This window comes from Carettochelys insculpta, chromosome 28, assembly GCF_033958435.1.
Source record: "Carettochelys insculpta isolate YL-2023 chromosome 28, ASM3395843v1, whole genome shotgun sequence".
Classification (NCBI taxonomy): Eukaryota; Metazoa; Chordata; order Testudines; family Carettochelyidae; genus Carettochelys; species Carettochelys insculpta.
The window spans coordinates 4,712,545-4,727,095 of record NC_134164.1 but is presented as its reverse complement, the minus strand read 5'-3'; the positions used below and the strand labels follow the sequence as shown (position 1 = coordinate 4,727,095).

At 47.2% G+C, this 14,551-nt stretch overlaps 1 protein-coding gene across 1 annotated transcript; it reads left to right on the top strand.

The window, feature by feature from the left end:
• Positions 1 to 1,924: 1,924 nt before the first annotated feature.
• Positions 1,925 to 3,353, top strand: CCR7 (C-C motif chemokine receptor 7). Its single transcript, XM_074979163.1, has one exon. The coding sequence runs from the start codon at positions 2,031 to 2,033 to the stop codon at positions 2,973 to 2,975; it is 945 nt and encodes a 314-aa protein (XP_074835264.1). The 5' UTR covers positions 1,925 to 2,030; the 3' UTR covers positions 2,976 to 3,353.
• Positions 3,354 to 14,551: the final 11,198 nt, after the last annotated feature.

The window sequence follows — 14,551 nt, the reverse complement described above, 5'->3', positions numbered from 1 at the left end:
TGTGGTCTGAGACCAGCTGACACACATGAGTTCATCTTCAGCATTCCTCCTCCACCGCCCCACAAGACACAGCCGAGGGCCCTGCAAAACACAAATGGGTTTGCAGTGTTTTTTTTTCTCCCTTTCACTTCAGGTGGTGCCACTTAGGTATAGGCAGGATGTGGTGAAAGCCAGCACGGGTTGCAGTGAAGAGCATGCAAAAATGAGAGGCAGATACCACCAGAGCCTCTCCTTTTTGCACAAAGGAAGGGTAGTCGAGACCAGTGGGGCAGAGAAAAGCAGGGCTGACTTATCGCAAGTGCAGGCTGCTGTAGTCTGAAAAGTTGAGCAAGAAGCATTGGTGGGGCTGTCGTGATGTCTCCTCTCATTGATTTATTACAGCATGTCATTGAGATGGTGGCCAGTCATATTATCACCCAGCATTCCTGTCTACCACTACACTAAAGTTCTGCATTTCTGATAGTTCCCAGGCGTGCTCACCATTAGCAAGGCAGGCAATGGTTTTATGCAAGTTCTCTAGTCTGTACTATACAGGAGGTCTGACCAGACTGGGCCCCCCTTCCCTGTAAGCTATGAGCTTGTGCAACAGCCCAGGAGAGATTCCCATGCTGCCCAGAGAATTGCAGACTGCCCACTGCTAGGTTTTGTTTTTGTTTAGTGGTGCATATTCACACTGGCCTTGGTGCATGTAAAAATTTTTATTCTGCACATGGATGGAAAATATCCACACATGGATGGGGAAGAGTCAAGGGAACACTGCTCTCTAGCCTTGGGGGTCTACAAATCAGGGTGAGCCAGAAGGCATCTAATGACAACTGGGCCTTCTCAGCGTTGCCTAGGCACACTGTTCTAGCACCAGTCTTGTGCGATTTGGTGGTTTTATTTAGAGCCCCTGCCCCAATACTGCAGCATGGTGGGAGCATTTCGGCGTTCATTTGTAAAAATGCCAGTGTTTGTACACTCCCGGCTGCCAAGAAAAGCTTGGAAACATGGCCCTTCAAGGAACCCATCAAATAGGAGACTTCCACTGGGGGGAAAAATGACTTTTGGGGGGACCTAACCCAATTTTCAAACACTTGTGATTAGCAATAGTGTAACACACATGCCGACTGGGTGTGCTTCAACAGGGAGTACCCTCTGCATGGTGAGTGGGGCCGGGGGAGGTGAGGGAAGGCAACCCCTGCTGCTGGTGCTGTCGCGACATGCCCCAGGTAATCCCCAGCTCCCTAGGTTGGGAGACAGGAAGGGGGCAGGGTAGAGGTGGAGGAGGGGGCTTGCCCTGAGCTTTGCCCCTCCTTGAGAGGGCCCTGCTTTCCATTATCTCAGGGGAAGTGGGTGAACACTGATGGAGGATAGGCAGAGAATTCCTTGTGACCAGAGCTGGTCAGGAAATGTTTCTGCTCCCACACCACTCAATGAAGAGGAAGTTGTTTTCTTCCACAGTTTCCAAAAAACCCGCATTCAAAATGAAAAATTTTCAGTGTTTTGACAATTCCCACCCCATAAGTCTGCCAGGACTGAGGTTTCTGGGTTCTCCACAGGAACATGAAACATGTTAGTTACATTTTGGCATTTCCTGCAGAATTTCCATTTCTCGTCCACAGAAATGGAATGAAAAGCTCTGACCCACTCTGCTCACAGTGCTGGGATTTCTGGACTTTGGGAGCCTTGGTGGCTTTACTTTCCTTCTCTTCCCCCCATTCAGATCTTGTGCATGCAAGGAGTTATTTAGGAGGGGACAGGTTAGATAAATATCTCACAGGGGTGATCTAAAATGTTCTTGGTTCTGCTGTGAGGCCAGGGGACTGGACTTGATGACCCCTGGGGGTCCCTTCCAGTTCTCGTATTGTATGATCTGCTCCATTGCAGGGTAAGGCCTTCACCGTGTTGCTTCCTTTCCCTTCTAGTTCTGCACAGGGAACAATGTCACTGACTATTATGACCCCAACATCACCATCGATTACACTGAGTTTGAAAGTGTCTGTGAGAAGGCTGAGGTCCGGAGCTTCCGTGCTGCTTTCCTCCCAGCTATGTATTCACTCATCTGCTTCATAGGGCTTCTGGGGAATGGGCTGGTGATGCTCACCTACATCTACTTCAAGAGGCTTAAGACGATGACTGACATCTACCTGCTGAACCTGGCCTTAGCAGACATCTTCTTCCTGCTGACACTCCCTTTCTGGGCCACGAGCGCTGCCAAGTATTGGCTTTTTGGGGAGTTTGCCTGTAAAGCCGTCTACTGCATCTGCAAAATGAGCTTCTTCAGCGGGATGCTGCTGCTCCTTGCCATCAGCATCGACAGGTACTTTTCCATTGTCCAGGCTGCCTCTGCCCACCGTCTCCGCGCCCGCATGACCTTCATCAGCAAGGTCACCTGCTTCTCCATCTGGCTGCTGGCCTTTGTGCTCTCCATCCCGGAGCTTGTCCACAGCGGGGTGAACAAATCCGGCACCCCCCGCTGCTCCATCATCACCACCACTGACTTGTACACATTCAACACCGGCATCAGAGTGTCCCAGATGGTCTTTGGCTTCCTCGTGCCCCTGCTGGTCATGTCCTTCTGCTACTTTGTCATCGTCAAGACCTTACTCCAGGCCCGTAACTTTGAGAAGAACAAGGCCATCAAGGTCATCATCGCGGTGGTGATAGTCTTCATAGTCTTCCAGCTGCCGTACAACGGCGTCATGTTGGCCAAGACTATCTCGGCTTTCAACAGTACAGACAGCCTGTGCAAGAAGAGTAAGCAGCTTGATGTGGCGGATGACGTGACCTACACTCTGGCCTGCTTCCGCTGCTGTCTCAACCCCTTCCTTTACGCCTTCATTGGGGTCAAGTTCCGCAACGACCTCTTCAAGCTTCTCAAGGAGCTGGGTTGCCTGAGCCAGGAGCAGCTCTGGCAGCTGTCGACCTGCCGGGAGAACAGGCGGTTCTCCATGGCCATGGAAACAGAGACAACCACCACTTTCTCACCATGAGGTGTATTCTGTGTCTGCTTTCACTGGGCCCAGGTTGGCGTATTCCTGCATCTTGCAGCCATCCATCTGGGATTACCGATCTGAGCGGGACCAGCCTGACCTTGGCCAGAAAGCTGTACAAACCAGCTGTCGGCGTCCCACATTTCAGAAAATCCAGGTAGCAATACAAGGCTCCACGTGAGAGAGCGTTGAATAAAGCTACAGCAGAGGGCCAGCCTGGGAAGCAATTAGACTGACATGTTAACTGTTCCATTTCCCCTCCTGTCCCTTTGAGCATCATTCCCCACAGCTCAGAAACAAAACTTTTTCTCATTTGCCTTACAGCTGCGCTCTCTGGGGCACCCCCTTGCTTTGAATGCCACCTTTAACAAGACTGCGCTTTGCGCTTAATTACACGCACAAACTGTAGCACTGACCCAGCTACTAAGACAGAACAGGACCAAGCTGTGTTTCAGACTCCAAACTCAGCAAAACACACAATATAAGCTAGCACTGACTCTTGATTCTCCATTCGAATGCTGGAATGAATCATGTAACTCCCCGTGCCCCTCCTCCCCTCTTCAAAAGCCAGATTTGCATAAATCACCCTAAAGCTACAGATTTTTTTTTTTAAAAGACACAAGTGCGATAGCAGTCACTGCTAACACACAAGCTCCAAAGTTTGCTGGGGGAATAATGTGTTCGATTCACGGTGCTTGCCCTGAGATGTTGCGTTTCACCTGTAAAACTCCGTATGGATTGGGGCTTGCAAACACTAGGAAAGCGTTTCTTTGCTGTGGTAGTGAATCAAGCTAAACGGCATCAAAGCCACTTCAGTACCGAATGAGAGGGTTTGTCTACAAGTAGACACTCTGGAGAATGAATCCAAATTAACTAAAGGTTTGAATTTAAAGCGGCTCACTTAAACCAGCTTAAACCCCTGGATGGGCGCTTAAATCATACTTGAAGAGGCCTTAATTTGATCCCATTTAATTAGTTAATGCAGTTTAACTAATGTGCTTCTCATGCACCTGGTTAGTTAATTTGGATTTACTTTCCTGAATGCCCCTGTGTAGACAAGCCCTTGGTGTTTATAGCTCACCAGTTAGGGCACCACAGCACGACCCTGCAAACAGCAGGGCCTTAATCTAGCATGATACTCAAGCAAGTGCTTAATTTTAAGCACCTGGATAGTCCACAGCCCCCCACCCCCGCCCATGAAGTCAAATAGAGTTAGTCACATACTGGACTTTAAGCACACACGTAATAAGCATTGTGCTGCGCTGAGCCCCAGCGCTCAGTGGGAGTGAGCCCAAGGTAGCGTTCCCTGTAAACTGAGTGCGTGGGCCCTCCTTGGCGAGAGGCTTAAGAGGTTCTCGCTCACCCTTCGTACGCCAGCTGCACAACTGGTTATTATAAAAACAGCCCCGTGAGGTAGGGGAGGGCGGCTCACTGCTGTGACGCCTCCTGCTGCTTACGCGGGAATTAGCTCCACCAGCCGCTGGAGTGCCACTTCTGCCCAGCGTCTTGCCAACCTTCTGTTCTCCCCCAACTTAGATCAGGACCCGCATCCCTCCCAGACCATGCGACCCTTCCCTCAGGGTACTGCCTGGCCCCAGTGTCATCCCAATGCCCTGTACCCACCTTACGTCAGTGATCCCCTGTCAGTTGTCATCTGGCCCCTGCCTCAGGGACAAACGGCTGTCTGAAATGGCTGCTCATCGCTGGCAAGTGGTTTAGGACCTGCTGCCTTCTCCCCTGCCCTAGTACCCTTGGGCCTGTCTCAGGCCCTGCAGCCTGGGGTTTGCCTGGCCAGAGCTCTGCCTGTCTTTCTCCCAGCCCTACTCTGTGTTAGGAAGCCCCCGCAGCTTCCTGGGCAGTCAGGTCCCTCCTGCTCCACAGCTCTGGCATGAGTGGTCTTTTCTCCTCTCCTGGAGCCTTCTATTTATACTGCCCCAGCTCCTAAGTGGCTGCTAACTACCCCAACGATTGGCTCCTCTGCCCCAGCCCTCTCGCAGGGTTGAGTTTAATCCTCTTTCCTCCTGGACTAGGGTAACCATCCTGCTAGAAGCCCCCTTTAAATCTTTTGACGGGAGGCAAAGATTTCAGTCAATGATGTACTGGCTGCCTGAAAGAATCCAATACATTCTGCTCTGTGTCGTTCATGCGTTTACATACACCCAATCCTGGCTGACTGTATGTTGTGTTTCGTGGTACCTAGTAACAGAGAGAAAGCCGTGCTAGTCTATATATTATCAAAACAAAAAAGCAGTCCAGTAACACTTTAAAGACTAACAAAATAATTTATTAGGTGATGAGCTTTCGTGGGACAGACCCACTTCTTCAGATCACAGCCCTACCAGAACAGACTCAATATTTAAGCCACAGAGAACCAAAAATAGTGATCAGGGTTGAGAAATCAGAAAAATTATTATCAAGGTGAGCAAATCAGACAGCAGAGGGGCAGAAGGAGGGGGGGGGGAGTCAAGAATTAGAAAAAGCAAAGTATGTAAAAGAGCCGCTATAATGAGCTAGAAAATTGTCATCCCAGTTCAAACTACATGTTAATATGTCGAATTTGAATATAAAAGAGAGTTCAGCAGCTTCTCTTGCCAAATGGCGGTGAAAGTTCCTTTTCACTAAAACACGGACTTTCAGGTCATTAACAGAATGGCCCACTCCATTAAAGTGCTGGCTGACCAGTTTGTGAATCAGGAGTGTTTTTATGTCTGTTTTATGCCCATTAATTCTTTGTCTAAGGGAGTTAGAAGTCTGTCCAATATACAAAGCACCTGGGCATTGTTGGCACATGATGACATATATGATGTTAGTTGAGGAATGTGAGAATGTGCCTGTGATTCTGTGAATAACCTGGTTAGGTCCAGTGATAGTATCTCCTGAATAGATATGTGGACAAAGCTGGCAGCAGGCCTTGTTGCAAGGAAACGTTCCAGGACTGGTGTTCCTGCGGTATAGACTGTGGCTGTTGGTGAGAATCCCCATAGGGTTGGGAGGTTGTCTATAGGATAGAACAGGCCTGTCACCGAGGGCTTTCTGGAGTGTGGAACCCTGATAAGAATAGGCTGCAGGTGTTTAATAATGCGTTGCAGTGGTTTGAATTGGAGGCTGTAGGTAATGACCAGTGATATTCTGTTCTTGGCTTTTTTGGGCCTAGCCTGGAGTAGCTGGTCTCGGGGTATTTGTCTGGCCCTGTCCTGGTACCTGTGTCTCTTGGACAATGAGCATTGCTTTCTTAGTAATCTGAAAAAACAGGGGGCTTGGAACTGACCCAACAGATATTCCGTGGCTTTGGTTTGAGCCTGCCCTCCTTGCTCAGGAAGGTATCCAATCACCTCTCAAAATGTTGAATAGTAACAGAGAGGGAGCTGCGCTAGTCTATATACTATCAAAACAAATAGCATTCAAGTAGCACTTTAAAGACTAGCAAAATAATTTATTAGGTGAGCTTTCGTGTCCCACGAAAGCTCACCTAATAAATTATTTTGCTAGTCTTTAAAGTGCTACTTGACTGCTTTTTGCTCTCAAAATGTGTTTCCCAGAGTAGGCTCTTGATTTATACGGGGTCTCAGAAGGGCAGTTGTGTTAGGCCACAACTTCCCAACTAACAAGCAGTCCTGCAGCACCTTAGGCTGTGTTTAGCTTGCAGTTGTTATCTTGACATAATTTACGCAATTTGTGCGACGCAAGTGGTGTAAATTATTTTGAGATGCCTTCTTGCAAACCGGGTGCTGCCCAAACGGCACTGAAGTTCGAAATAAGGGCTTGTTTCCAAGATTCCATTACCCCTCTCACGACAATGGATAGTGGAGCCAGAATACCGCATTCAAACTAGTGCTGCTATTTCGAGCATGTGGAAAAGCTGCAGAGCTCCTATTTCGGGAAGCATACATATCTCGAATGAGCAACCGCAGTCTAAACCGGGGTGCTCATAGTACGGAGCAGGGGGGATCATTTCATAAGGAGGGCAGAGCATGATTGCCTGCAAGGTCTCGGGCTCATCCACCTTATTAAAAATGTTGAAATATGTCACTGTTTTTATGTCTGTGTATTCACCTTTATGTGTCGATTAATAAAGTTTTCACGTTTTATAGACATATTCTCACACGTGCTGAAAGGGTGTCTTTTCATAAGGGAAATTGCCATCCATTTGGGTGACATTAGGCAGGTTGGGGGGAGGCAGCTAACTGCAGGGATGAAAAGTGGGGCTGGGCCTTAAAAGTTTGCCCATACCTGGTCTAAACATAGCCCTTAGAGACTAACAAATTTATTAGGTCATGAGCTTTTGAGGGTAAAGCCCCCTTCATCAGCCCACTTCATCTTTTTTTTGGTGCCTCAATATGATGTACTTGTACTGTACATTCAGATATACAAAGTTGCTATAAGTAGAACATGAATGTTTTCTGTAAGGCTGTGTCTCCTACATGCAGCATTTTTCTGTACAGAGTTGGTTCATGGGAAGCTGGGGTGCGAATCTCCCCCACTAATCCGTTGTAGACTCATTTGTCCGCATAGGTCCTGCTGATATGCATTAACCGTTCTTTAATAGGCTTTGGTCTCGTCTCTTTGAAATGGGAACTAGATCAAAGCACATTAACATGCACCAGCGAGGCCTGCATATGCTGACAGTTAGTCTGTGGCAGACAAGCGTGGGGGGGAGTCACGCCAGGGCTTGCTGTGAATCAACTGGTTTTGAAGATGAGCCTGAAGCTTTTTCCGGCCTAAATACGTTCAAGCTAATTTGTTTTTCATTAAAAAAGGACCCATTGCACTAAGCAAATGCAATTGTCATTTTATCCAGTCTTACAGGAACAACACACTAAGGCCATACTGGGTCAGACGGATGGTCGATCTCGTTCGGTTGTTTTCTGACCATGGCCAGTGCCCGAGGCTTCAGAGAGAGTGAACAGAACAGGGTAATTACTGAATCTTCCAGTCTCTGTCATCCAGGCCCAGTGTCTAGCAATTGGAGGTCTAGGGGCACCCAGAGCATAGGGCTGCAACCCTGACCTTCTTGGGTAATAACTGACAACAGATCTCTCCTCTCCTCCAGGAACTTACTGCATTCTTTTTTTTCGGCTTGGTTGTAGTTTGGCTGACCCAATATCCCCTGAAGTGAGTTCCATGGGTTGACTGTGCATTTTGCAAAGAAGTGCTTCTTCTCGTTTGTTTGAAACCTACAGCTTTGTAATTTTATTGTATTATGTGAAGTGGTCAATAACACTTCCCTGTTCACTTTCTCCACACCAGGCAAGATTTTATAGACTCTATCTCATTCCTTCTTTGACTTCTCTCTTTTCCTAGCTGAACATACCCCGTCTTCTAAATTTCTCCTCCTTTTTGTTGTCCTTCTCTGTACCTTTTCTAATTCTAGTATCTTTTTTGAGATGGAGCACATGGTACGCAGGACCTGGGCATACCAGGGTTCAGATAGTGGCATTATGATATTTTCTGTCTTATTCACTATCCTTTTCCTAATGACAGAAGTGGGAAAAGTATCCAGAAAGTTACCTGAGTAAAAGTACAGCTGCTTTGGGAGGAATGTACTTAAGGACAAGGTCCAGTGTTCCGCACACACATCACGTCTAGATTGTACTCAAGTATCCAGAAGTGAAAGCAGCTGCACTTTTACTCAAGTAACTTTTGGGGTACTTTTTCCACCTCTGCCTAATGGTTCCTAACCCTTTTTGATTTTTTGATGGCCACTGCACACTGAGTAGATGTTTTCAGATGACACCAAGAAATTGCTTTTGGCTGGTAAGAGCTAATTTAGACTCCATCGTTCTGTCTCTGTGGTTAGGGTTCTGTTTTGCAATGCGTATCAACATTGAATTTCTTCCCCTATTTTCCAGTTTGGGGAGAAACTTTCATAATGTGTTAGACTGAACTCTCTTGAGTAATTTTGTTTTATCTGCAAACTTTGCACCTCACAATATGCCCATTTATGAATATGTTGAACAGCACTGGTTCCAGCAGAGATCCTTGCGGGACCACCTACCTACAGTGCTCCCTGTAAGACGAGTGCTTGGGCAGCCTCCAGGAAAGATTCAGGTGCTGCCCAGATGATTAGCAGAGTGCTCACAGCCACCACCAGGTGGTGCACATGCTTGGTTCACATAACAAAATGTATTCTACAGACGTAAAAAAAATAGAGGGAAAATTGCCTACTCACCTCTTTCCATTGTGAAAACTGAGCATTTAGTCTTACTGTTTGCTGCCTATCTTTCAACCAAGTATGAGTCCATGAGAGGTCCTTCCCTCTAATCCCATGATAGCTTACTTTACTGAAGAGCCTTTGGTGAGAGACCTTGCCAAAGTTTTTTTGTAAGTCCAAATACTCTATAGCTACATGGTTGTGGACACCCTCAAAGAATCCTAGTAGATTGGTGAGGCATGATTTTCCTTTACAAAAGTCAGACTCATCAATCCTCCTTTTAATCTCAGAAGTGAGGGCACTTCAAACCTATAAGGCATTAAGAAGTCCCATTGCACCTTGTAGACTAACAGATATTTTGGAGCATAAGTGGGTCTTTGCCCATGAAAGCTTATGCTCTAAAATATCTGTTAGTCTACAAGATGCCACAGGACCTCTTGTTGTTTCTATAAGGCATTATTTCCTGAATTAGACAGATTATTGAAAGAAATATTAACAGAGCATTGGATAAAGTTACACACAAATTACGTAGATACAGAAGAACCAGATAAACATTGGGCTCAAGATTTTTTTTAAAAATGGGAGGTCCACATTAGACATCAGGTAAGTCCTAAAGCTGAGTACAAAAATCTTGATAGTAGAGGACTAATGAATCCACCAGACAAAGTTCTTACAAGAGTCTATGACTAGAAGTTTCAACTAGACCAACTGAGACTGGAACTAAGCTGTACATTTTTGGGAGCAAGCAATTAACCCATTGGTTCTATTCGCCCAGGCTGTGACAGATGTGGCCTTGGTCACACTAGGTGACCAAATATCGGAGGGGTAGCCGTGTTAGTCTGGATCTGTAGCAGCAACGAAGGGTCCTGTGGCACCTTATAGACTAACAGAAAAGTTTAGAGCATGAGCTTTCGTGAGTTAACTCACTTCTTCAGATGCTGGTGACCAAAGTGGCCTCATTCTGATTCGAGAAGCTAAGAATCAAATGCATCTTACATAGAAGATACTGTTGACCTCAGTGTGCCAGTTACTCAAAGAAACCACAAAAGATGCCACTTATCTAGGTGTCTAACACAGATTCAGGAGCCTAAGTTTAGGGCGCCAATAGAATCACAGCCATGTCAGGCAGGAAGGGACCTCAGGACATCCACTAGTTCATTCCCCAAACTAGGGCAGGATTAAACCCCGAGCGTATCCCAGACAGACGTTAATCTAACTTGTTCTTAACCGTGTTTTACTCTGAAAGCAGAGACTATAGCAAGACAAGTTTTGCCAGTGGTGCAAAAAGCTGCTTATTACCATTAACTAAAAACCACAAACCTTGGTTTCCCACCACCAGTAGATTTCCTATGACATGGAGTTTGTGCTGATCAGAAAGGTTAATGTTTGATCCTTCTAGCCCTCTGCAGTTCTGGTTCTCCAAGTGTGGCCTACAGATCACTTGCTGGTGGGCTGTTGGCTCAGGATGTGCCCCTGCTGGAGCCTGCCCTGGCATTCCAGCCCTGCAACCCCCCCCCATTTACGTTACAGCTGTTTTTAGGCTCCAGTAGATCGATACGAATAATTCAGTATTTCAGGTTTTTAGAGCTAAGTGAATGCATTTTGTCACCATGAGGAGTTAGCCGGCGGTCTGTAGAAAGGTTTGCACTGCGCTGAGTGGGCCACAGGCCAAAAGGTTTCAGAACCACTGCTCTACAAAGATGTTGTTGGTTCATTTCCTTTGCCCGGCTGGTCTTTTTGTTACTATTCTATGGGAAAAACAGTGTGTAAAATATCCTTCATTGGGAATTGATCTGGAGATGCTATTTTCCTTAAACTATGTGTGATAAATACAGTAAAACAACTTATGTTGTATTTTAGAGTAGTTATCCTTCTTCTAAGCCATAGCCCATTTACCTCAATGCTGCTGAGTTATTGTTTAAATCTGATGCCCTTTTTTATTATTGCCTATGCAAAAAAGGTATTTTGTACTGTTAACAATTCTGTTTATCTTTAATTAAAAAAATCAGTAATGAGAAGATCTTCTTTTTTGGTAACTGAGGTGAGGACAGAATTGCTCCTGGTCACAGTTCATCTTAAAAAAAAATCAGATTCATAAAAACTATTAGATCGGTTGTGTAGCTATTTTAGTTTCCAGTCTCTGACTTTGCCCAGTGTCAGTTATCACAGAGGAAGGTACAAAACAAAAAGAAAACAAAAGCGTCGCATGATGGACAATTATCTCAAGTTATACACAGAGCAAAATTATTCCTGACCTCCATGGTTAGTTTATGACCTGAAGCATAAGGGTTAATATCTATTATACATGTTGTTTTATAATTGAACTATGACAGTTTAAATCTGGGATATTTTTAACCCTTAACCGCATCAACAATCCTGTAGTCACATGACAAGAGTAAAATCAGAAGGAGTTGCTGCTGTTTTAAAACAAAAGCCAGCCTGTGACAAGGATGGGATCAATCAAAAACAATAAACAAGCAGAAAGGTGCTTCTCAGTCCTTCAGCCTTTATTATTTTACAAGTGAAAATAATCTAAGACATTTTAAAAGACCAACCACATCTTATAAAATATTTAGTCCCATACACACCTCCATCCAAAAAGATGATCTAACCAACACACCCTAAAACCCCAACCGGGCCACGAACAAAATTAGGGGTAAATACATTTTTTCTTTAAAATTACAGAAAGGCGATTTTATACCCCATCAACTGACACTTTAATCACGAATAAAGGTGCGTAATTGACTCAGAGCATGTAGCAATGCCCAGAACTGAACATGGGACATGTTTTACAAGCAGGCTGTACTCTTAACAGTTCCGATCTCCGGTGCGCGGGGGTGGCTTCCCCAGAGCATCCCTAAGACCTGCGGGCACAGACACAGCCTCAGGATTGGTAATTTTTTGAGATGCCCAGTTGTGCTCGACATGCATGAGAAGTCAGGCGCTGGCCCAGTCCTGGGCTCTCAAAGGGCACACATTTGTCCCCTCTGCAAAGAGCCACTTCCTAAACGGTGAATTACCCCTGTAGGATGACAGTGACAACTGGTGGCGGAGGACTCCAGAGAGGACACTGGCCAGGTGACCCCGCCCACAGCCTCCCTCAAAGCTCCTCCCCTCCCTATCCTTGCTCCGCCCCTATCCTTTCCCTGCCCCCCACATCCAGAAGCTCCAGGACACTTCCAATGAGTGTTCACAGGCCCGCCTCCCCCCAGCCCCAGAGCAGCGCTGCTCTAACTTGTCCTGCTTTCTAGGCCATGCCCCGCTGGAGGAAGGGCAAAGACCATTCCCACGCTCACTGGAAAGCGTGCAGCACTGATGGTGAGTGTCGGGTGCATGGCAGGCATGGGGGGGGGTGCATGTAACCCTTTATGCACCCACCCGATTGGACGCACACACTGCAAGGTCCTTCCACGCACCAATCACAACCACAGCCTGCGAGTCCTCTTATAAAACACAGCCTGCGCCTGAAGCAGAGAGTGGTCACCCTCCAGTGTTCCTTGTACACTGCGCACTTGGGCAGCCAAGCAAGATAGAGTCAAACACTGCCTGGCTAATGAGCAGAGCACCCACAGCTATCAGGGTGTGTTTCTCTGGGTGGTGCACATCCACACATGAATCGGTGCATGCAACAAAATTTATTCCACACAGGAAGGAAAAAAAAAATAGCGTGAACATTGTCACCTGCCCTTGTGAGCCAGCCAGTCTCAAGTCACTGAACTAATGGAGCGACACGGTCACAGCAGAGCTGTGCATTGGGAGCAGTGCCAGCGGAGAGAGAAGGGAACAGAAGAGCTGTAAACAAGCCACAAGAATGCAGCGGTCGAAATGGCTGGCTGCCTGCCTGCAGAGCACAGCTGGAGTCCCTGGCAGAGCACCGAGACATGCGCTGGCGTTGGTCAAATCCAATAATAAAAAGCAGCTATTTTAAAAAAAGAAAAAGTTGGGTATGGAAATGCATTCTTCTCCAGATCCCCGGCCAACAGGCCCTGCTGCCATCTGCTCCTGGGCAGGTATTAACTGGGACGAACACAAGGCCAAACAAAACTGTCCTCTTTGCTGTTCAGAACAAACGCAGCAAGGTCAGATGCAGGTCATGGCATTCCCAGGTGCATGGAATCAAAGGGGGGGAAAAAACCTCAGGTGACACCAGACACCCCACTCCCCAAGATAATAAGGCTCATTCCAGCTTTCACCAAGCAGTGCGAGTGACTAATGGTTCCTCCCTAGAGTTAAAGCATTCATCCAGTTTCCAAGCCAGCCCACATTTCATACAGCAAGAAGAAATGGGTAAGGCGTGCCCAACCACCTCTGTTCTATTCGGGGTCACGAGTCTAAGGGAAGAGGGTTTTTAATACACCTCCAGTCAAATTTACCAAGTAGGTACATAGGGGCAATGCTAGAGCATAGAAGGAAATGACACTTTAATTCCCCGCCAGCAAACCACGCAGGATCTTCCCTGTGACAAGGTGGGCCTGGTTGCCGAGCAAATGACCTCACATCGGCTTTGCCTCAAGGACTCTTGCAATACGATGAAATCCGTGGGCGCACACATCCCGTGTGCGCAGTGAGAGGCATTCGAGCCCCAGCTCCGGCAGAGAACCTTCCCGCCTTGTGCCCGGCCCGACTACTTCCATTGGTGGCCAGGCTACTCCCGCTGGAAATTGTCCTGGGCTCAGCTGGGTGCCAGCCAGTGCCAGACAAAATCCACCTGGGGGCCCAAGCTGTCATTTTGAAGATGCACCTGAGGACAGATCACTGATGATGCTGAGACCTTCGCTGCCATTCCTCAATCGATTGTCTGGTTTTCACCATGCCTGGGCCATCACTACCTCACACTGCTGGGTCCTTTGGATGGTGAAATTGGGCTCTTCTATCCCACTCTGCTCCCTCTGGCCTTCCTACCCCTCCCTCCTCAGCAGCTCCTTCTTCAGGAGCGTCATGCGCTCTTGGACCTGGAGGTGGAGGAAGAAGTTTAGTTTCTACTCCCGATATTTACTTGTTCCAAAGGCCAAGAAGGGTGTTTGTCCCACACTGGACGTCAGAGAGCTCAACAGGTTCGTTGTCAACCACAAGCTTCAGATGGACTCCCTGAGCCCCATCATTCATTCCCTGGATCCGGGGAATGGGAACGCCAACCTCAGCTTAGAGGACACCTCTTTTATTATTGCAATCAAGCCTTCACACAGACGATACCTCCGGTTTCTGGTGGGGCAGCAGCATTTCCAATCCATGGGCTTCCTCCTTGGGCTCTCTAGGGTGCCCAGGTATTTACCAAATGTGTTGCAGTGGTGGTGTCCTTCATCGGGTGCCATGAGGTCCAGCTTTAACCTACTGGATGACTGGCTTTTGTGAAGTTGCTCCTCTCAACAGGCCAAGACGAAAATCATCTTAGCCAGAGTGACGCCTGACAGGTTGGGCCTGGGAA

Bases quoted from the DNA above. Each gene is read 5' to 3' on its own strand.
- CCR7 (XM_074979163.1), top strand. From the start codon at position 2,031: ATGTATTCACTCATCTGCTTCATAGGGCTTCTGGGGAATGGGCTGGTG.